Below are 24687 nucleotides of genomic sequence, written 5' to 3'. Positions count from 1 at the left end.
CCCAGGCCATGGTGCTGATGCTAGACCACTGGACCACCCCAGGCCATGGTGCTAGACCACTGGACCACCCCAGGCCATGGTACTGGTGCTAGACCACTGGACCACCCCAGGCCACGGTGCTGATGCTAGACCACTGGACCACCCCAGGCCATGGTGCTAGACCACTGGACCACCCCAGGCCATGGTACTGGTGCTAGACCACTGGACCACCCCAGGCCATGGTACTGGTGCTAGACCACTGGACCACCCCAGGCCATGGTACTGATGCTAGACCACTGGACCACCCCAGGCCATGGTACTGATGCTAGACCACTGGACCACCCCAGGCCATGGTACTGGTGCTAGACCACTGGACCACCCCAGGCCATGGTACTGGTGCTAGACCACTGGACCACCCCAGGCCATGGTACTGGTGCTAGACCACTGGACCACCCCAGGCCATGGTGCTAGACCACTGGACCACCCCAGGCCATGGTACTGGTGCTAGACCACTGGACCACCCCAGACCATGGTGCTAGACCACTGGACCACTCCAGGCCATAGTACTAGACCACTGGACCACCCCAGGCCACGGTGCTAGACCACTGGACCACCCCAGGCCATAGTACTAGACCACTGGACCACCCCAGGCCATAGTACTTGACCACTGGACCACCCCAGGCCATGGTGGTAGACCACTGGACCACCCCAGACCATGGGATGTAGTCTTAGTACAGAGTACAGAGAAAAGCACTATACAAAATGAATAAATTATTATTATTATTATTATTATTATTACAGCTTGGGAGGGTATGACATGTTCTGAGAGGACAGGTAGAGGTCCTCCATGTCACCTGTCCTCCAGGTACGTCCAGATCTTTGACCGACGAGAACACCCAGAGAAACAAACATGGCCGTCGACCAGAGACCTGAAACCACTCAAGCTTTTGGCTCCGAACGCACAAAAACAAACATGCGCTCATCACCCTTTTTACATTTAACAAAAAGGTCAACATACTGTTTGAGTGTGTAAGACATACGCACACATGTAAACGTAATGGGATAAGGTTAATATTTATACTCTCTCTTCTTAGATTCTTCTGAAGCTTCCTCCAGTCTGTTAGCCACAAACAGTGGGGGCGTCGTAAATCTTGGGCGTTTTATGTCCCTCTGCGATCGGTGCGCGGAGCAGCCGTGACTTATTCAGTCTGCTACTATGATGTGCACAAATGACTAAATGTTGTGGAGGTTGAACTAACAGTTATGAGAATTTCAGTTCTGATCAGAGAAATGCTCCAAAGCAATTGAGAAAAACTGTAATAATAATAATAATAATAATAATATCTTATATTTATATAGCGCCTTTCTCAGACCCAATTACGCTTATATGATGATTGTATGGGGCGGCTGTGGCGCAGGAGGTAGAGTAGAGCAGCCGTCTAATGGTCGCAAGGTTGGCAGATCGGCGGTTCGAGCCCCAGCTGGCCACATGTCGAAGTGTCCTTGGGCAAGACACTGAACACCAAATTGAAACCAGTGAGCGGGCCGGCGCCTTGCATGGTAGCTAGCCGCCATTGGTGTGTGAATGTCTGTGTGAATGGGTGAATGAGAGGCCGTTGTAAAGCGCTTTGGATAAAGGCGCTATATAAGTGCAGTCCATTTGTATGTATGCTTCCAATTTTGTGGCAACACTTTGGGGAAGGCCCTTTCCAGTTTCAGCATGACAATGCCCCCATACACAAAGTGAGGTCCATAATGACATAGTTTGCTGAGTTTGGTTTGGGAGAACTTGACTGGCCTGCACACAGAGCTCTGACCTCAACCCCATCGAACACCTTTGGGATGAATTGGAACGCAGACTGCAAGCCAGTCCTTCTCGCCCAACATCAGTGCCGACCTCATTAATGATCTTCCCAAAGGGTGGAAGCTGTTATAGCAGAAAAGGTGGGACCAACTCCATATTAATGCCCATGGTTTTGGAATAAGAAGTTCAACAAGCACATATGGGTTCGGGTGTCCCAATACTTTTGTCCATATAGTGTATATACTACATATGCATTGTAGCATCCATAATAATAATAATAATAATAATAATAATAATAATAATTGTATCTATCTCTATCTCTCTCTCTCTATATATATATATATATATATATATATATATATATATATATATATATCTAGAGAGAGAGAGAGAGGGGGGGGGGGGGAGGGAGGGGGGGAGAGAGGGAGGGAGGGAGTGCGAGATACTAGTGTTTTTCCCAATCATGGTCAACTGACATACCACCCCATCACTTACTCTCATCACTAACGGCAACTCACTTGTATGTACAGTATATGTATAGATTCCACTCAACACACCATTACATCAGTGTCCTTTGTGATTTCTCACATCAGTCTAAGAGGTGTTGTTCCCATGGTAATGAGGACACAGTGAGGTTATGATGGGATCTGTCATGATGGGGCCTGGGCAGCTGTACTGTACCAGGAGAGACCGTGACTAGAGCTCTGATAGTAGCACGTAGCACGTCAATGTGGAGAGGTGGCCAGGAGAGGGCGCTACACTTATATCTATCACTTTCCTTTCTTTGGAAAAGAGCGTAAGGCTGGATCTGTGCTAAAGTGCATAGGCCATGCTATTGTGAGACTGGCTCCGAATGGAGTGACAGCGAAATGTAGAGTAAAGTTACACAAGATCATAATTCTTCGTTGAAAATATGTATTTTATTATAAATAGAATTATACAAAATTATAAAAATGGAAACATTTAATATATTTCATTATTTACATGGAACACATCATAAGAAAATAAATTACGTAGAATTAAATAAATAAGTATCGATTAAATTATTTCAGTCAAAAGGAGGCAGTAAGTTGGTGTTGTACAAGTTGAGTATCTCTGGAAGTACGGTAGTTCTTCTGGGAGACACGTTAGGTGTTGGGTTGTTGACGCTCTCAGCCCCAGTACTCCTCTGGCACTAGCTGACTGCACAAGTCTTTTCCATACATCTGAAATGGGGAATGAAAAATAATCATTTAGATAATATGTCTCATTTGATACATATCGCAAACACACAACCCAATACAAATCACAAGTCTAGAAGCAGAGTTCGATAGAAATGCTGTGATATTGACCTGACAAGACAATAAACATTTCTGAATGCTTATACCATCATTAGAAGATGAGAATAATTCAATATAGGTGTAAAGAGCAGTAAAGGGTGTTAAGTTCTGTACATACCTGACATGAGGGTGTTGTCTGTGCTGTATGAGGTGACGGCAAAAAAGACTTCATGCTGGTGTTGAAGAGTTCTCCTTGCAGAGGCCCGCTGTACTGTCCAGCGTACTGACCCTGGTCTACTCCAGGCCCCCTCATGGAGCTCACCGACCCAATCTCACTGAGACACTGGCCAGGGTACTCTGCGCGGCTCCGCTCTGGGCCCCACTGCTCTGACACGGAGCTGCACTGGAAGAAACCCAGGATCTCTGACGTGGTGGTCTGACACGCGGAGCTGTCTGTCTCCCTCCTCTGGAACAGCACCTCGTCCGTGAGGCCAAGCTGGGCCGACAGGTAGGAGATGTAGCGGATGGTGAGACGCAGGGTCTCGATCTTGGTCAGGGTCTGCCCGGCCGGCGCCACCGACGGGGGCAGGTACGTCCTGAGGTGGTGGAGGGCTTTGGTCAGGTCCCTCATCCTCAGCTTCTCCTTCTCGCTGGCGCTCTCCCTCTGCTTGCTGCGGACCCGGGAGCGGGTCCTAGTCCTGGGAGCCTTACTGCCGGGTCCGGTAGGAGAGCAGGAAGGTCTGAGGGTCTCTGGAGAGCATGTGGTGTGATCCCCCCTGGTGGTGGTGGTGGTGGTGGTGGTGGTGGCGTCACAAGGCCGTTGGCAGGAGGGGGACAGGCTGATGCTGTAGTCCAAGGAGGGGGCAGGGGACACGGTCTCTGGGGAGGACATGCTGTAGAACTCCGAGTCGGAGCTGGGGCTGCTCCACTGGTACTGGTGTAAGCTGTAGTTGAGCAGGGGCAGAGAGGAGGTATCCATGTTGTCTGGAGAGGGGCAGTGGTCAGAGTGGGCAGTGACAGGGCGGTGAGGGCTGGGATGCTCAACCGGGGGTTTATGTACCCGCAGCCTGACCCGGAGGTGTGAAGTGACACCTCTGCAGGCTCTCCCAAACCATCACTGTCTCAGAGGGATGAGCTCTCTTTCTCTCTCTCTCTCTGTGTCTCTCTCTCTCTTGCTCTCTCTCTCTCTCTCTGTCTCTCTCTCTCTGTCTCTCTCTCTCTGTCTCTCTCTCTGTCTCTCTCTCTCTCTCTGTCTCTCTCTGACTCTCTCTGTCTCTCTCTCTCTCTCTCTCTCTCTCTCTCTCTCTCTCTCTCTCTCTCTCTCTCTGTGTCTGGGAAAGCTCATGGGCAGCAGTGGAAGTGTGAATTGTGACCCCCTGCACAAAACAACAAACAATTTTCAGTTCTTGGGTCTTGATTTCTGCTGCTGGCCTGATGCATTTTGCACATGTTTTGGGGAATCTGTGGTTAAAATATTTCCTTCTGTTTTGCTACTTATCAAGTGCTGAAACTCTAAACATGTGACTACTTTTCTAGTGTTTGAGTCTGAATAACAGATGCAAACAGCTGAAATCCTTTGACACAGTGTAGAGATAGTGAAAAATGTCAGACAATATAATAATATATCAATATAAATATCTTCTGTGTCCCTTTCATGTGCATCATTACATCTGTGAGAAATAATAAATAAATAAATAAATAAAACACAATGGAGGGAAATTAATAAAAAAGAAAACACATCTAACCCTATTACCAAGCAATCTGTCTGTGAGACCTAGAGACAGTATTTCAAACCCTAAGTACGGTCCCTCCTAATGATGTTTAATGATGTATAATAACCTCCATTAGCCCATTACACTGGAGGTGTGAGATGCCATTATGATTTCACACTGATGAGAACCCGACGGTGGCAGTGGAGGCGGTGGGTTTAAAGCAGGCTGGCAGAGGTGACACCTCACACCTCAGCTGTGAGAAAGAAGCCTCCAAGTGGTTCTGAAAACACTATCACTATATGCCCCCCCTCCCCCCCCTCTCTCTCTCACACACACACACACACACACACGAGCACACAGACACACATGCACACGTGCATACACACACACACACACACACACACACACACACACACACTCTCTCTCTCTCTCTCTCTCTCTCTCTCTCTATCTCTATGCCCATGAATACTGACCACGAAGACATGACCTCTTCACCTTCCATGGACATGAGCCTTGATTACAAACACAGTGTTTTATTATGTACCTGATCTGTTTGTGTGTGTGCTGTATGCTGTTGCGCCTATTTCAGAAATGACCATGTGCAAATAAAGCTGTGGGGCAATGAGATATCAGAATCAGAATCAGAATCAGAATTATTTTATTACATCCAATGTACAAGTACACCAGAGTAAACATCTTTGGTTTAGGTTCTTCAATATTGGCATTGGAGCAAGATACAAAATAGATATAGTAAGATATAATATAGATATAGTAAGCTTTCAAATATGGGGTATAGCTTTGTTATATGTACCCATCTTTTCAGGCTTAACTGTCCCCTCTCCCCATCCACCCCCCTGTACAATTTCTCTACTGTAAAAAACCAACAACACTTCTAGCATTATGACCACCAATGGCCCCTGGCCCGAGCATAGATTACTGTTTCCTGCTATGACTGATGGACAGATGATTCACTTACTTAGACAAATGTATTTGTTGTTAGTCGCTTTGGATAAAGGTGTCTGCTAAATGCCAAAAATGTAAATGTTATATGCCTTCATTCTCAGCCTTTAACCTCTTAACTGGACAGGCCCAAGTTCTACTTTAATTTGATTATTAATTTATTATTGGTTACTTTATCTCCTGGTCAGAATTCTGAATGATCAGTAATGTGTTGTATCCAGAACTATAATCTGAGCATATCTACACAAAACCTCAAGGTGTTACCTATCAAATGGCATTGTGCTTTTGCATCTGATCATTATTTATATTTCTAATTCTTATAAGCAGTTTAGTTTGGGCCAGGTTTTTAGGTGGAATTGAGTCCAATAGGACATTCAGCTTACTGTACTGCAACAATCTTGTATTGTATGAGTCATTATAATATCTTCAAGCACTTTACCATAAATCGCTTTCAATGCAGCATGCCATATACAACAACTATTGTACTGTACACTATACTGCATGCCATGAAGGTATGAATGTACTGGGAGGAGAATGAAACCTGTGTTTGACCCTGTGGTGTAGCGGTCTCTCAGTGTGACCTGGTCCTCACCCTGGAGAAGGTCTCTCAGTGTGACCTGGTCTCACCCTGGGGAAGGTCTCTCAGTGTGACCTGGTCCTCACCCTGGAGAAGGTCTCTCAGTGTGACCTGGTCCTCACCCTGGGGAAGGTCTCTCAGTGTGACCTGGTCCTCACCCTGGGGAAGGTCTCTCAGTGTGACCTGGTCCTCACTCTGGGGAAGGTGAAGCTGGGAGAGTGCCACAGGGAGTTTGGCACCTTCATCCACCAGTGGGAGAGCCCTGAGGAGAAGCTGGCACCTGTCTGAGTGGCCCCCCACCCCCTCTAACCCCTGACCACTGTGGTTGGCCTAGTGCTTCTATCAAATGCAATAAAGTAAGTGTGAGTGGATTAGTCCTATTTTGCTATGGGATTTGTAATAAAGATACATTAGTATATATTGTAGGCTATATATTGTCCAGGGGTATAGCCCTTCGTACTGTGTTCCTGTGAGAACTAGGATGGGTGAGGAGTGAAGCATTTTTCACCTTGGGTGTGAAACATAACAAGCTACTTGATATGATACACTGGGGTTGATACGGTGGATAGGAGGGTCAGATGGGTTATGATTTGGGTTTTAAATGGGTTATAATACTGATGGGTTATACATTCTGTTCTAATTGTAAGAGATTTACATTTTGCATTGATGTGCTGATTATGTAATATTAAGTTGTGAGATAAAAACCAAATACATGTAATAGATTGGAGACAACATTACTGTATAATTGATTTTTGGTAGGCATTGGTATGGAATATTCTTGGGTTAGGGTTCCTGATGCTATTTTGCACCATATACATCTTCTTGTTAGAAGAAAATGGAAAACATTACACACTCCAAACGTAAACATTCACTCATAAAGCAAACCAAACTTATATTTATTTAATATAATTTCACAAATAAAATAAAAACGAGTTCATGAGAAAGAGATTCACATTCACACCTCATTCTACTATTTCACACGTTGTCCCAAACACTGGTGAAAGGATTAGCATGCTCTGTTTCACACTCCTGCTAAAACAAACACTACCTCCTACCAGTGTCACTCCCTCACACTTGTGTGCTGCCATGTTTTTACAAGGGCCTCCTCAGCTCAGGCACTCAGACCATGAGAACGCTAGAACATAAAACTGCTTTTCTCTATACTTTTATTCTCAGGTTCATGAGGAGGAGGAAAATATAAATGTTGTGTCATGTTTTCAAGTGTTAGTTACAGGTTAATATGGATGTAACTAGTATCCTTTCCAGACCACCAACTAAGTATCCTTTCCAGACCACCTCAACAGCTCACAGACTTTTACAACTGATTTAGCGTACCACAAAGAAAGCGTGACCCAAATAAAGTAGTTAAATAACTGTTTATTTTTAAATATTTTTTTACCATCACAAAACAAAACAAAAAATTAAAAAGTTGATCTGTTCCTGTCTCACATCTGAACTTTCAATACATTTAAGACCTGAATTCATCAGCCCGTTCCGTGGAATCATGACGCTTTTTTTTACAAATGAATGGTCCCTTGAGGGAATATTCACTCCTTTGTCAGTTATTGCAATGAGGTAAGGCTAACTCCCAATAACACAATTGACAGCATATCCACAGACTATCCATTAACTCCAGTTTTACATTTCAAAACTGATACATTTACTCAGCTTTTTGTTTTTCTATTTATGAATAAAGACATAGTGTTTAGAGTGGGTGTGCCCTGATATTTTCAATACTGTACATATATATATATATATATGTGAGGGTTTTATTTGAGTTATTTGTTGCTACTATTTTACAGCTACTATACACAGGTCTATGTACAACAACAAATACCACATCGGTTGTCAAGCTACAGTATTTAGTAAATAAAATAGACAATTTGGATAATTTATACCACAAACATACAGCTCAATCAAATTCAAACATGATGTGCTTCTTAGAAATCTTGATACATGTTGTTGAAAATGCAATACTTCCTGTAAAAGATACTTCAGTACTTTAAAAAATAAAGCATAATATCAAAATGTCTAAACTCACAGTTTTATGTCACTTTAGAAAAAACAAAAAACAATTCCTCACATTGTCATGGCAAGGTCTGACAGACAAAAAATAATTTAAGAGTATCAATAACTAGAACACAGCTCTATTGTAAAAGATCAAAAACAAAACAACAACAACAAAAATATGGGAACATCAACAGATGCATCTCTCCACTCTGTGGTTCTGATGAGTCCTGGGCATCGATACAACAGGAGATAACAACACGGGAACGGATTGTGTAAAATAAGGAGGGTTGTGGAAAGGTTGAATTGAATGGAGGGAATTATAATCTACATCCAATGCGGTTGACCAACTGAAGGTTAAAGTAAAGTAGAATTGAGCAAATGTGAAAATTCAAACACCTAACTAGATGAGAGTAGCTATCAGAGAGATAGCTCAATGGACAGTACTAAATAAACAAAGGCTGAACGGAAAATGTGAAAAGTGGCTCTGAATCAAATAAAATCGCTACTCAGTTAAACCTTTGCGTCTTGAATGCCCACCCACATTTCCATTTCAGTCTTCATGTCCTCAAAACTATACCATTTCTGATCAATTAGTGATAAATCAAAGCACAACATGGTAAAACTGTCTAGCTTACCCCAGTAACTACATCACTTATCTTTCGTAATATTATCTTTCTTTCTTTAACATAAATTGAAAATATATCAGACATACCAAATAAAGAGTGAAGTATGATGGAAACATACATTTTTGTATGGCGTTAAAAGAAGGCTCTCAAAGATGGCTCTCAAGAGGTACCATAGATTTCCTTTACATCACCATGGGTAAACTCTGCCCTTAATCTTTCACACACACACACACACACGCACACGCACACGCACACGCACACGCACACACACACACACACACACACACACACACACACACACACACACACACACACACACACACACACACACACTAATAGAAGTCTCGCTCCAAACTTGACCAAAAACCATATTTACAAATAGCTATATTTGGCCTCCAGGCTGCAGAAGTTTGGCTGGTTTAGAGGACGTTCTCCCTGGTCTCAGGCAGCTTGAGAGCCAGTCCACCGCCACACACCAGGGCAGCGAACGCCAGGAAGATTGGGATGATCTTGGTGATGCCTACAAAGGAGGCGAAGATGAAGCTGCTGATGATAGCCGCCATCTTACACACACCAGTCAGCAGGCCGAACGCAGAGGCTCTGAGGAGAGGAAAGAGACAACCGTCAGTTGGTCTGCAGGGCCCTGTTGTTCAAAAAGTATAATCTGGATCAAAATGATCCTCTTTCTTCTAATTTTTTGCTATCCAGGATCAGATCTATCTGGCTGATTTTGAGTCGTCTAGGGGAAATCAGCCAGCTCAGATCTGATCCTGGATAGCAAAAATCATCAATCATCATTCTGATCCAGATTCAAAAGTTTTGAACAACTGGGCCCAGGAAGAGTTCTTTAAGGAGAGCACACACAGTATGTGCTGAATCCTCATCCCACTGACATCAATGTATGATTTACATAAAAAATCACAAGTATAAACAAAAGTCTTCCTATCATTCAGATTTTCCCAATAACGATTTGAGATTTTGGTACCTTTTAGAGGCTGGATAGAGTTCCACTGTGATGACTTCTACACTGTTCCATGCGGCTGCGCTGGTAGCATAGAAGAGGCACTGCAGACATATAACTGCCCCTTGAGTGAAGCTTAGCAACAGCAGGAAGGTAGCGCCGGCTGATATGAGCATGGAGTACCCTGTGGAAGAGAGAAGGATGGACACTCATACACTTTTTTTTTTACATTTTGTAAAAAAAAATGGCATTTAGCAGATGCCTTTATCCAAAGCGACTTGCAACAAATACATTTGTCTAAGTAAGTGAATCATCTATCCATCAGTCGTCTCAAGAAAAAGTAATGCTCGAGCCAGAGGCCATTGGCTGTCAAAATGCTAGAAGAAGGACGTTTTTTTGTTGTTGTTTTTTTTACACTGAAGAGGATCAGAGATTTCAACCATCTCCAATCATAGACAGACTCATATACATGTGCCTACTGTAGGCTATCTTGCCTTTAACCTTTTCACTGCTGTGGCTGTGTTGTTCTTCAAACCTTTTGTTTCAGTCCTTCACTCACCTAAAACTTTGACCCTTCCAACTTTGTCCATGAAGAGGGCCGATATTATGTTGCCAGGCAACACGGCTAAACTACCCAGGAAGCTGACCAGGTAGATCACGATGTCGTTCTCTTCCTGGAAGTTTAGATGGCAGCCTTTCTTGGGGTGGAGAAATGTGGCGTTCTCCAATTTACAGTCTAGGAACTTTTCCTGCCAAAGGTCTGCCAATCACAAATGGAAGAGTACATTTCCTCTTAAAAAACATGAGATTAGGGAGAGTTGTGGTTTAGTAAGGTTTATTTTAACAGATCACTTAGCTGTCATACCTGTGTTGTAGAAGATGCAGTTTTTGATGGTGCAGTTCTCAAAGAAAGTGTTGGTTGACTTGATGTCCTCAAAGTAGCAATCCTCAAACAGGGATGACTCGAATTTCACATTCTTAATCTCAATATCTTCAAACCTAGGTAACAGATATGTACACAACAAGCATAATTTGAATGTGTACAGTGACCCCTGTTTTAGCCAATAGAAGCCCATACTGTGGATACATGATAAAACGGTCATACGTAATACGTGTTCAAACTGTCACATACTTGTCATGGATGTACTCTCCCTCTTTGTGGATCTGGTTGACCAAGGAGAAGTTAAAGTGGAAGTGCTCCACGCGTTCCCGATGGAAGAGCTTGACTTTACTCTCATATTCCTCATACTGCATGTATTTGATCATGTCAGGGAACCACACTGACAGCCCATTGTAGCTAGGAAACCAGAACAGTCGTCATTAGTCTTAATGCATACTGAAGAAGCAGGTTTACAGTGGCTTTTTTTTACCAGGACTGATTGGATATGCACCAGGGGAGGCTGGTGGAGGCAGAAATCGAAGGACGGGGTCGTTGTAATACATTGAACGGAATGAGGAATGGTAACAAATATCAAACACACATTTTTGATACCATTCCTAATTCCATTCCATGCATTACAATGAGCACGCCCTTCTACCTCCATTAGCTTTCCCTGATATGCACCTGTTTGCATCTATTCTAATATTGCACATAGGAATGATGAGCGAGATGTTGTATTAATAGAGAATAGTGATACAGTATCTCTATGGGTGTATTCATTGCACTCTTTACCTGAAGGCCAGGGTAAACCAGACTATGGTCAAAAACAAGCCTTGGAGTCTCAGTTCTGGTGCTGCAAGAGACATCATGTTCGCCATGACCTGGAATAGAAATAAACAACCATAGAAATAAACAACCAAAACCTTCACACACCCTGTCCAAATCCACACCTTCATCATCAGCTTGTAACTTGTGCATTAGTGCTGTTTGTTTTTGCTTTTTGTTATGTTTGCATTTCCTGTTTTACTAATGTTGTTTTTCGTTTCTGTCACTTTGTTTTCTGTCCTTCTGAGTTTTCCTACTTCTACCCCGCCCCGATTGATTTCCCCTGTTCTCACCATCATTCCCTGTGTATATACTCTGTGTGTAGGCCTATAGTCTGTGTATATAGTCTGTGTGTATAGTCTGTGTATATAGTCTGTGTGTATAGTCTGTGTATATAGTCTGTGTATATAGTCTGTGTGTATAGTCTGTGTATATAGTCTGTGTGTATAGTCTGTGTATAGTCTGTGTGTATAGTCTGTGTATATAGTCTGTGTATAGTCTGTGTATATAGTCTGTGTGTATAGTCTGTGTGTATAGTCTGTGTGTATAGTCTGTGTATATAGTCTGTGTATATAGTCTGTGTATATAGTCTGTGTGTATAGTCTGTGTATAGTCTGTGTGTATAGTCTGTGTATATAGTCTGTGTATAGTCTGTGTATATAGTCTGTGTGTATAGTCTGTGTGTATAGTCTGTGTGTATAGTCTGTGTATATAGTCTGTGTATATAGTCTGTGTATATAGTCTGTGTGTATAGTCTGTGTATAGTCTGTGTGTAGTCTGTGTATATAGTCTCTGTATATAGTCTGTGTGTATAGTCTGTGTATATAGTCTGTGTATAGTCTGTGTATATAGTCTGTGTATAGTCTGTGTATATAGTCTCTGTATATAGTCTCTGTATATAGTCTGTGTATATAGTCTGTGTATATAGTCTGTGTGTTTTGATTGATTGATTGAAAACTTTATTAGAAGATTTGCAGAAGTAGGTACATGAAAGTACATATTACATACATGGTCAACAAACAGGATAAAAACCCAAGAAAGCCACTGGCTTATTTCAATTGGGGTCCTTGATTCTCAATTCATCGTTACATGTAAGACAGACAAAAAAAACTAGTACTATCTACAAGATAATACAGACAAATAACTATTACTATCTACAAGATAAACATACATCCATCATGGGAAGAACAATACAACAAAACATAAGGTATGTACAGCGGGTAGGACAGGTGGGGACATACACCACAGGTGGGGGCGGGGGACAAAACACAAAGTATGTACAGTGGGTAGTTCGGGTCTTTTAATCTGATTTTTGATTTAGAGGGTCCAGTTACGGATTGCAGCCTCCTGTAAATGTTTTTTGAGAGTGGTTTTGAAGGTGGGCAGTGTTTTGCACTCCTTTAAGATTATAGGAAGGGCGTTCCACATTTTTACTGCATAGTTTGCAAACGAGTTTAACCCCTTGTTTGTGGTGCAACGCGGTTGAACGTGGTTCGTGGAGCTTCCTCTGGTATTGTATGTGTGGACGTTGTTCACTTTTTGGAAGTATGTTGACAGGTACTTGGGTGTCTTTGTGGTGTAGCGTATCTTGAAGACCAGGCCCAGTGCAAGCTGCTGCACTCTGTCAACTACTCGTAGCCAATCAAGGCTCAAAAAATGAGCAGCGGTTAGATGTGTCCTAGGGTTGAGGCCTAGCAGAAGCCTAACCAGTTTATTTTGGGCTGTCTGGAGTCTTGTTTTATGGGCCTTTGTGGTTCTATAGTACCATGATGTTACGGCATAGTCGAAGTGACATTGAATGAGAGCTCCTGATAGGGTCCTCAGTGTGTTTTTACTGACAAGTGAGGATATCCTGTACAAGAATCTAGTTCTATGGTTCACTTTTTTGATTACTTTTGCTGCCATTTTATCTCCGGAAAGATTTGCCTCTAAGATGGAGCCCAGGTATGTAATATCCTCTTTTCTTGTGATATTAATGTTACCCACTTTTATTTTAAAATTATCAGCCTTTCTGAGTTTAGATGGGGATCCGTATAGGATGGTTTCAGTTTTACCTAGGTGTATTGATAGTTTATTGTCAGCTAGCCAGATGCAGATTCTACTCAGTTCAGTGCTTAGCGCTTTTTCCACCTGCAATATGTCCCTGTCAGAGACCAGCAGAGCCGAGTCATCCGCGAACAGGAACAAATTGCAATCACATGCTGATGACATGTCATTCACATATATTAGGAACAGTAAAGGTCCCAATATGCTTCCTTGTGGAACGCCGCAGGTCACTGGGAGGGGGGGGGACAGTGTTCTGTTCACACTAACCACCTGTTCCCTCCCCTCTAAGTAGGATTGCATCCAGCTCACCGATGTTCTATCGAACCCAATTGCTTTCAGTTTATCTAACAATATGTGGTGATCTACTGTGTCGAAGGCCTTCTGGAGGTCCAGCATGACCATGCCGCAGTACTTGCCCGAGTCCACCTCATGGTTGATGTGGTCGTTCAAATAGAGAAGGCATGTGTCAGTGGAATGGGATGTTCTGAATCCTGATTGAAATTCCTACATCAGATTTTTTTCGGTAAGGTACCTATCAACCTGTTCATAAACTATTTTTTCCATAAGTTTCGAGATGGAATTAAGAATAGAAACAGGTCGGTAGTTGCCTGGGTCTAATTTGCTTCCTTTTTTATACAGTGGGGTTACCCTTGCTATTTTAAAGTCAAGGGGGACGTGTCCCTGTTTGATGGAGAGGTTTATTATGTGGGTGATGATTGGGGTAATGGAGGCAGCTGAGTCTTTTAGAAATCTGGCTGGAATATTGTCATGGCCCGTGGCCTTTTCTAAGTGTAGAGCGCCCAGCTTTTTAAACACCTCATCGTTTGACACCATGGAGAGTTTAAAATCATCTTTGCGTACACCCAGTTTATTGTAGAACGCACGGATGTGCTCTACACCATAACGCCCTGAGTGGGGTGGTAGATTGTTAACTAATTTAGTGGCTATGGTTGTAAAGAAAGTGTTTAAGCACTTAGCCACATCCAGCTTGTCTGTAAAGAGAGAATCTCCAGATTTTATGCTGATGTTTGTAGACCTGGTTTTGAGTTTTTGACTGCAACCTAGTTGGCTATTAAGTAGCTTCCAAAGGTCACGTGGTTTGTTTAAGTTTTCTTCGATTTTGTTATCGAGGTATTTTTTCTTAGCAGATTTGGTCATGGTAATTACCTGATTGCATAGTTTGTTGCATTGTTTTTTAATTTTCTCAAAGTGGGTTTTGAGATCTTCGTTTAAGTGTTTCACTAATTTTGATTTGCATTTTTGAACTTCAGAGCATTTTAGGTCTCTGACTTTCATAGCATTTAGAATGTCCGAATTCATCCATGGTTCCGATCGGGCTTTAACCCTGGTGGTTCTCATGGGGGCTATACTGTCAATAATATTTAGGAATTTGGTTTTGAAACCTAGCCATGCCTCCTCAACCTGTGTGCTTTTTAGTTCATCTAACCAGTCTTGATTCTCCAGTTTATGGTTTAAGGCCTCACTAGAATAGGATTTAAGGGATCTAGTGGTTACAGTTTTATGACCGCTTATGTTTTTTACGAGTGCAAAAGATCATGTAATGATCACTTAGCCCACATACAATAACCCCACTCTTGGAGATTTTGGACTCATCCGTATATAGTCTGTGTATATAGTCTGTGTGTATAGTCTGTGTATATAGTGTCTGTATATAGTCTGTGTATATAGTCTGTGTGTATAGTCTGTGTATATAGTGTCTGTATATAGTCTGTGTATATAGTCTGTGTGTATAGTCTGTGTATATAGTCTGTGTGTATAGTCTGTGTATATAGTCTCTGTATATAGTCTCTGTATATAGTCTGTGTATATAGTGTGACGGCCCTGGCCCCATATATATTCCTGGCCTTTACTAACATCTGTTTCCCTGTCTGCAGAGAGTACTCCTGCTGGACAGGGTTACCAATCAGTGAAAGGCAGGTCAGCTGGTGGACAGCTGATTGTGCCCCACCTGGTTCCAGGATCCAGGGAATAAAAGACCTATGCAGGCCTCAGTATGGAGGCCCCCTTCTAGGCACCATTATTTTCTATCTTATTTGTTTGTTCCTTGTTTCACACCATGCAACACTCACCTCACCACTTTCCACTACACTCACATTACACCACTGATTTACTGACTACCACACCTCATCTTATTATTGTTATTGGCCTCATTTAGTTTATAATAAAACATTTCTTATCATTACTTTAAGATCGTGTGTGTGTCTCCCGTCTTTTGTCATGGTCATGAGCCTGGCCGTGACAATAGTCTCTGCATATAGTATGTGTATATAGTCTGTATGTATAGTCTGTGTATATTATAGTCTGTGTTTATAGTGTGTGTATATAGTCTGTGTTTATAGTGTGTGTATATAGTGTCTGTATATAGTCTATGTATATAGTCTCTGCATATAGTCTGTGTATATAGTCTCTGTACATAGTCTGTGTATATAGTATCTGTATATAGTCTGTGAATATAGTATCTGTATATGGTCTGTGAATATAGTCTGCGTGTTCATCTGTCTCGTTGCCAGTCCGCTGAGTCAATACATTCCAGGCATTTTCCTAGTGTTTAGTTTACATGGTTTTGATCTTTGAGTGTGTTTTTGACTTCGCCTTTTTGCATTCTATCTGTTGGATTATCTGCCATGACCTTAGTTTTGACTATCTATGTACCGAACTCTGTTTTGCCTCCCCCTTACTGATACGCCTGCCTATTGACTGTCCACCTGTCTATCGAACCTTTGCTAGTAAACAATTCTTCTGGATCAAGATTTTCTCCTGAGTCGTGCTATTGAGTCTTCTGCCCTAATACTATTGATTACACAGCTACTGTATGTTACCAGTTACACCACAGTTGTCATTCTTTTCTAACATGTTTGGCCTACCTGCTTGAGTAATGTCAGGTGCCTCACAGTCCAGCGCTGGAAGGCGGTGCCAGTGTCACTCTGGATCTCTATGAACTCATCATCCTGGGTCTGGGGCGTCTTGATGTTGCACGCCTTTATATGAGGAGATTGTTATTGTTGAGATATTGATCTGTCACTTCTATGATGATTGTAAGAAAGAACACATTTAGGGAGTTACACAGTAACGGAATGTTTATATCTTTGCACTCAATCAAATTTCAGGACCCTCCTTTCATGAGTTTTCCTAGATATGTGTGTTCTGCCACCCAGTATCCTTACATTTTCAAAATCACATCAGGATAAGCTAGTATAAAGCTATTTTACTGTTTTTCTGTGTAGGAAGTAGGGTAATTTACAAGCGGCCAACTAGTGGTCGTTGTGTGTAAATAGCAGATTCCCATTCTAAAGAGGGGCTCTTTTAGTAGGTAAACATTTTGAAAAATGAAACATGTTCTAGTGTTAATAGTAATAATAAAATAAATAGTAATAGCAATAGCAATAGTAATAGTAATAGCAATAGTAGTAGTAGTAGTAGTAGTAGTAGTAGTAGTAGTAGTAGTAGTAGTAGTAGTAGTAGTAGTAGTAGCAGTAACAGTAATACTAGTCATTGTTATAATAATAGTAACAGTACCAGTAATAGTAATAATAATAAATTGCAGTAGTAGTAGTAGTAGTAGTAGTAGTAGTAGTAGTAGTAGTAGTAGTAGTAGTAGTAGTAGTAGTAGTAGTAGTAGTAGTAGTAGTAGTAGTAGTAGTAGTAGTAGTAGTAGTAGTAGTAGTAGTAGTAGTAGTAGTAGTAGTAGTAGTAGTAGTAGTAGTAGTAGTAGTAGTAGTAGTAGTAGTAGTAGTAGTAGTAGTAGTAGTAGTAGTAGTAGTAGTAGTAGTAGTAGTAGTAGTAGTAGTAGTAGTAGTAGTAGTAGTAGTAGTAGTAGTAGTAGTAGTAGTAGTAGTAGTAGTAGTAGTAGTAGTAGTAGTAGTAGTAGTAGTAGTAGTAGTAGTAGTAGTAGTAGTAGTAGTAGTAGTAGTAGTAGTAGTAGTAGTAGTAGTAGTAGTAGTAGTAGTAGTAGTAGTAGTAGTAGTAGTAGTAGTAGTAGTAGTAGTAGTAGTAGTAGTAGTAGTAGTAGTAGTAGTAGTAGTAGTAGTAGTAGTAGTAGTAGTAGTAGTAGTAGTAGTAGTAGTAGTAGTAGTAGTAGTAGTAGTAGTAGTAGTAGTAGTAGTAGTAGTAGTAGTAGTAGTAGTAGTAGTAGTAGTAGTAGTAGTAGTAGTAGTAGTAGTAGTAGTAGTAGTAGTAGTAGTAGTAGTAGTAGTAGTAGTAGTAGTAGTAGTAGTAGTAGTAGTAGTAGTAGTAGTAGTAGTAGTAGTAGTAGTAGTAGTAGTAGTAGTAGTAGTAGTAGTAGTAGTAGTAGTAGTAGTAGTAGTAGTAGTAGTAGTAGTAGTAGTAGTAGTAGTAGTAGTAGTAGTAGTAGTAGTAGTAGTAGTAGTAGTAGTAGTAGTAGTAGTAGTAGTAGTAGTAGTAGTAGTAGTAGTAGTAGTAGTAGTAGTAGTAGTAGTAGTAGTAGTAGTAGTAGTAGTAGTAGTAGTAGTAGTAGTAGTAGTAGTAGTAGTAGTAGTAGTAGTAGTAGTAGTAGTAGTAGTAGTAGTAGTAGTAGTAGTAGTAGTAGTAGTAGTAGTAGTAGTAGTAGAGAAGTGAGTGTACTGACTGTGAACACTCTCTCAGGCTCTCCCTTGGCCTTCCAGTTGGTGTCATGGACCTGCCTCAGGATCATCCAGGCCTCGTCATGTCTGGCATTCTGACACACACACACACACACACACACACACACACACACACACACACACACACACACACACACACACACACACACACACACACACACACACAGAGGCAGTGAGCCCATCGAATGTACAACTCTCGAATATCAGAACATAGAACACAGAAAGTGTTCTACAGTATTCTATATTCTATATGTGAGCTTATCTAACACATGTACTGTTGTAAACAATGCCATGTAAAAGACAAGCAGGAGACATCGTCTGGGGGGAGATATTTTTGTCACAACTTTAACAGCTCCCTGTTGGAAAAACACACCAGTGTGACTTTGTTATGTTACGTTATTTTGAGAGGCAGCACCCCATGTGGCTGATGAATCATCACTTTTTAACAATCGCAACCGTATGCTTAATAATACTGTGTACACATATCACACCACGACATTTAGCCACAGCTGTCTTTAACCGGACATTGTTCTTATCATTTGCATGTGAAAACTTTTCTGTTTACATTATGATATTGTCGGTGGACCGCTCGTTCTGTTTCGCAGGGATGACAGTGAGTCATGGATTTCATTTTAAGGTGACTTCCCTGGGCTGTTCCTCCACGAACGCACAATGGCAGCGTTGTTCGCTAGTCTCTTACCTCCAGCAGGAAGCGTGGGCTCTCTGGTATGAACACGACTCCCACGAGGGCGGCGATGGCGGGGAACAAACACACCAGACAAAACACTCTCCAGCTGTGGATCTGGAACTCTGTCCCCATGCTGAAGCCCCAGCCTGCAACACAGCAACATAACACTGGGTCGTCAGTTCCTCGCAGCCCACCGGGTGACTCAATACTCCCCATATGAGGTCATGGAGCTGGGCTTAAAGGGTGGCTGTCCACCAAGGTTGAGGTTGACTCGGTCTTGTTTCATTCATCTGCATACAACATAGAAAGAATACTCTACTGATGGAGTTAAAATGGAGTAAAGCCTGACCCTGGTAACCGATCACACATGAGTGTGTGTGTGTGTGTGTGTGTGTGTGTGTGTGTGTGTGTGTGTGTGTGTGTGTGTGTGTGTGTGTGTGTGTGTGTGTGTGTTAATATGTTTGCATGCGTGCTTGTGTGTGTGTGTGTGTGTGTGTGTGTGTGTGTGTGTGTGTGTGTCTGTGTGTGTGTGTGTGTGTGTGTGTCTGTGTGTTCTTGTGTGTGCATACAGCCTGGCTCCTACCATAGTGAGGAATGATTCCCCAGGCAGTGAAGGAGGCATACAGGCCTCCCAGCATCCAGAACATACACAGCCAGCTCAGATGTTCTCCTCTCTTGTCCATCTGAAGGAACTCTGTGAAGTAGGTGTACACTATAGGAACAGAGCCTCCGATTCTGCAGGGAATAAATGCAATTTAAACATGTTAAATACATAGCGAAATACAGTACTATATGTTCAACATATTCTAACGTTACCAGAAATGTCCAGACAATTAAATGGGGTGTGATTTTTACATGAGATTGCCGTTTCTCTGGGTTCTGTTGAACCAAATTAGAACAGCACTTGTGCAGATGTGGTCTTATTGCTAACATGGGACTCATCACTGTTCTAAACACACAAAAGCCGAATGTTTTTCAGGCCCCTGGAGCTGTTCGTGTTGGCTTTGGGCACGGCCCTGTTTTAAGTGCCTAGGCCGAGGGCGTGTGCAGGACAGCTCAAGTCTGCAATAATGATCATGAAATCAAGTGCGTCTTCGTATGAGCTTGTTTTAATGAGGTGAGAATGTAATGTGCATTGACCCGCAGTACGTGAGAACATGTGTGACTTCCTTTCAACAAGCGGCACAATATTTCATTGGCCAGTCACAGAGACCCTTTATGTGTGTCACTGATTTTCCATGTCCCAGCCCTCTTTCCATCCCATTGGTGTCTGAGTGAAGTGTGTAAGATCTGTCCTGTCTTGAAAATAGAGTAGAGTAGGGAAGAGTAGAGTAGAGTAGAGTAGAGTAAAGTCGAGTAAAGTATAGTAGAGTAGAGTAGAGTAGAGTAGAGTAGAGTAGAGTAGAGCAGAGTAGAGTAGTTATTTTCTGGCTTTTCTGGCTTTCTGGCTGTAGGATGTTAAATCCTACAGTATATAAGGTTCAGTTGTCTATCTGTCTATCTTTATTTATTATTATTTTATTTTTATTTTAGTCTACTATTCAATTGTCACTTTATTTTGTTGTTGTTGTTTGTGGTCTGAGCTACTGTAACGCCTGAATTCCCCCTCTGGGATCAATAGTAGAGTAGAGTAGAGTATAGCATAAGAGTAGAATAGAGTAGAGTAGAGTAGAATAGAGTAGAGTAGAGTACGTAGAGTAGAAGAGTAAAGTAGAGTAGAGTAGAGTATAGCATTAGAGTAGAGTAGAGTAGAGTAGAGTAGAATAGAATAGGGTAGAAGAGTAGAGAAGAGTAGAGTACAGTAGAGTACAGTATAATACAGTAGAATACAGTAGAATATAACCATATAAGGTCATGTTGTGTCTCTTACCCGAAGCCGGAGCAGAGCCTGAAGAAGAGGAACAGGCCGTATCCGTGAGCGAAGCAGGACAGGAAGCCAAACACCACGTTGATGGCCAGGGCGTAGAGCAGACACTTCCTGCGGCCCACCTTGTCTGCCAGGCCCCCCCACACGACGGCTCCCGCCATCATCCCCACGTACACTATCAAACCTGTCGAAGGAACACACACACACACACACACACGCACGCACGCACGCACGCACGCACGCACGCACACACACACACACACACACACACACACACACACACACACATCTTGTGTGACCTACACATCATAGCACCACCACAAAGCAGTTCTGTCCAGTTAGTTCAGTATTTAACTATGGGATGCTCAAGAGTTCAATGGCGGATACAAGTGAACAGCAAAACAGCACATCTATTGCAGGGGAGGCTGGTGGAGGTAGAAATGGACGGGTTCATTGTAATGCATGGAATGGAATGAGGAACGCTATGAAACCATTCCATGCGTTACCCTTGATCTATTACATTATTAGGTGAACTGCCACTGTGTTTCTGGCAAATAAGGCTTGTAGTAAATGGGATCTTTTCCACAAGGGGGCTCACTTTGACCTGTTCTTAGAGGAATTTGAACGGAGAGAAAGTGATATTAGCAGTGTGAGGATATTCATGGGAATTACATTTGGAATTCCTCCCCACAATCTCCATACTGAACATGTTGACAACAACTCCACTACACCCTATTTCTATATAGATTAGTGTACACACTGAACTGTAGAGATGCTGCAATTTACAGGATTAGTTCTGAAATATTAGATTCTATCGCATTGGAATACTTTACACAGCACCAAAGCCATGGTGAACTAACTTGGTTGTTTATCTGTGATATTATACCGATCCACAGAACAGATAACTGACAGTGACAGTGACCCTTCCCCCCATGTTTTGTGTTTTACTACACAGCCCTAATTACAGCAGTAAATAAGGAGTAAGCAGCTTAGCTTAGCCAGCCAGATACGTGTGTAGATGGTGTGCCTTCCCAGTGGATTACTCCCCCCTGCCAGTCCAAATGCTACAGTGTGTCCTTGTTCTAAAGCTACCTACCACCACCTATCTTCTGCCTTAGACTAAAGACCCATCTCTTCAGGCTGCACCTACCTGCTCTGTGTCGCTGTACAGTTTCTCTACTGTAAATACAATATATTTTAAAATGTATATTCTAGCATTATGACTGCCAATGGCCCCTGGCCCTTGCTTCGATTACTTTTTCTTGCGATGACTGATGGGTAGATGATTCACTTACTTAGACATTGTATATTGTATTGTAAATGTAAGTCGCTTTGGATAGAGGCATCTGCTAAATGCCAAAAAAGTAAATGTAATGTAAATGGCCAGCTAGGCTACAGCCCAGCCGTCAATCATCATTTTCCATTATTCAAGGAAATCAATGTCCAATGGTTGCTAGGTCAATCATTGATTGACTGCCTGACTGACTGACTGACTGACTGACTGACACTGACTAACTGACTGACTGACTGACTGACTGACTGACTGACACTGACTAACTGACTGACTGACTGACTGACTGACTGACACTGACTAACTGACTGACTGACTGACTGACTGACTGACTGACACTGACTAACTGACTGACTGACTGACTGACTGACTGACACCTCTGGTTGGTATTGTTAATATTGAGGGCCTAATATGGAGGGCCTTAATACCTGTAATTGTTTGTATTGAGGACCTACTACTGGAGGTTTCTTTTTCTTTTGGAGCTGGTTTGAGGGATCACCTTGTGAGTTGGTCTATTGAAGTAAATGTAGGACATCGGGGGGTGGGGAGTTGGGTGAGGTGGGGTCGGGGGTGGAGGGCATTGTCCTTTCAACAAACGTAGTGAGATGTCTGAGTGAGTGAGACTCTTGAAGCAAAAAGGGCAGGTGTGGTACTATAGACCAATCCATGGTCTATAAGGATCAAAACCATTTCTGTGTTTCGAGCTAATTCTGACTAATTCTGAACTTCACTTTCAGAGCGGTGTCACAATGTGAACCAGACACTGCTGGTATTTCTACCACACGTGGCTTACATCACTCTTCCGTGCAAGCAGACATACATTTAGACAGACTCATGGCTGTCAGAGACAGAAGGACCCCCATGCTGCGTTACAGACAGCCCTACAGGGCATGTACTCTCTCTGATCACTAGCATACAGTGGATATATTAACGACAGAAGCCCAGAGAGCTTACTAACAGGTGCATCAATCAGTCTCACTGCTCACACTCCAGGAAGACTGTTGTGATGTTGGTTGCAGGATGTAAATATAGGTGCCACATCATCATTCAACTGTCAACTACTGTATGTAACCAGCTGAGATCGATTCTACAGGAGTCCTAGTACCATCATAATACCCCTAGTCTCCAAACTCCAACTTTCTTTCTCTGGGGAGGCTGGTGGAGAGGGGAAAAGCAGAGGATGGGCTCATTGTAATGCATGGAATGGAATGAGGAATGGTATCAAACATGATGAGTAATGGTATCAAACACAAGTATTTGACACCATTCTTCATTCTATTCTATTGCAATGAGCCTGTCCTCTGATTTCTACCTCCACCAGCCTCCACTGGTCTTTCACGATGCCATCTTTTTCAGAAGGCAATGACGATCAAGAATTCTGAAAACATGGATGTTTTTGTTGGAGCTGGTGTGGGATTTCAGAGTTGTACCCCCCCCCCCCCTTCCCCCATGCTCCACTGTGACTTACCCAGCATGCCCTTGTTCGCATTGGATAAGCACATGTCCTTCTCGGCACTCGGTAACGCGAAGGCCACCACAAAGCCGTCCACACCGTCCGCCATCAGCGCGAGCCCCAGAACCGTGAACAGCATCCACTGGTACCTCCCGTGACCGCAGTCTTCCATGATGCACTCGTACTGTTCCGGAAGGTCCTCCTCCTCCGCGGCCCCCTGGGCTGCCATCCGCGCCTTCTTCCTGGCCTCGGCCCGCGCCGCCCTCTGGGCAGCCTTGATCTCGTCAGGGTGGGGGATGCCCTGGTACTCCCCCTCGTACATCTGGTCGTCCTCATCGTTGCCCTCTGTGGCGTCACTCCTCGCGTCCTCCTCCTGCGGAGGGTAGTCTGCCTGGTTGGGGTAGCTGGCGTCCTGGGTCCCCCCTCCGTCGCCATAGGTGACGTCAGTCCCCTCACCATAGGTGACGTCAGTCCCTTGCTGGTTCACGTTGTTGGACCAGGGGTCTTCCATGCTTGCGGATGGAGAAAGACTTGAGTTAGCACCGGAGCCGCTGTACGCTGAGGTTGCTGATGCTGGCTATATTGGCATAATCCTTGGCCAAGTTCTTGTCTTTGCTGTCAATGTGGATTGGTTCCTTTATTCCAGATGAATTGAAACCAATAGGTTGTCAAAACTGGGTTGTTCCTCTGAAGAATAAACTTCAGTTTTCAAGCTTGTCCTCCAACGGAAGATAAGGCCTCAATGACTGTGGTAAACGGATGCACAAGGCCGCATGCTGGACCTGAAAGAGAGAAAACAATTGTGCCTCATGGCATGGATGTCCATACAGTAACAACACGATAATACTAATACTAAAATGATCCAATTTGATGCAAAGCAACGTGACGTAACAACAGTGACTTTTTGGCTGATCGAGGACCTGTTGAGGAAAGATGAACAACATACAAGTGGAGCGTTGGTGCTGAAGGACTACCAATCCTCCAAGCTGGCACGCAGTCACCATCCTCAACCCAATAGACCAGGATAATCCTGTGCTCTTATTGGCTGGCCATGCCCTCACTACGCGACCTCATTACTCACTCTGTGACAGAGACGTCATTTTAACCCTAACCCTAACCCTAACCCT

The 24687-nt window shown here is 42.9% G+C and overlaps 1 protein-coding gene across 1 annotated transcript; it reads right to left on the bottom strand.

Moving 5' to 3' along the window:
- Positions 1-9346: 9346 nt before the first annotated feature.
- Positions 9347-24071, bottom strand: sv2ba (synaptic vesicle glycoprotein 2Ba; the record flags this gene model as incomplete). The annotated part of the gene is made up of 12 exons (XM_080538880.1): positions 9347-9527; positions 9913-10072; positions 10448-10648; positions 10754-10887; positions 11021-11185; positions 11561-11649; positions 16525-16638; positions 18246-18335; positions 18962-19095; positions 19533-19684; positions 20820-21000; positions 23576-24071. 12 exons carry the CDS (start codon positions 24069-24071, stop codon positions 9347-9349), a joined length of 2097 nt encoding a protein of 698 aa, XP_080395006.1.
- Between the last annotated feature and the right edge of the window lie 616 nt (positions 24072-24687).

The sequence above is a fragment of the Nansenia antarctica genome (genome assembly GCF_963989245.1).
Source record: "Nansenia antarctica genome assembly, chromosome: 9".
NCBI lineage: Eukaryota > Metazoa > Chordata > Actinopteri > Argentiniformes > Microstomatidae > Nansenia > Nansenia antarctica.
Note: the sequence above shows the minus strand (reverse complement) of the source record. Positions and strands in the feature narration are given on the sequence as shown.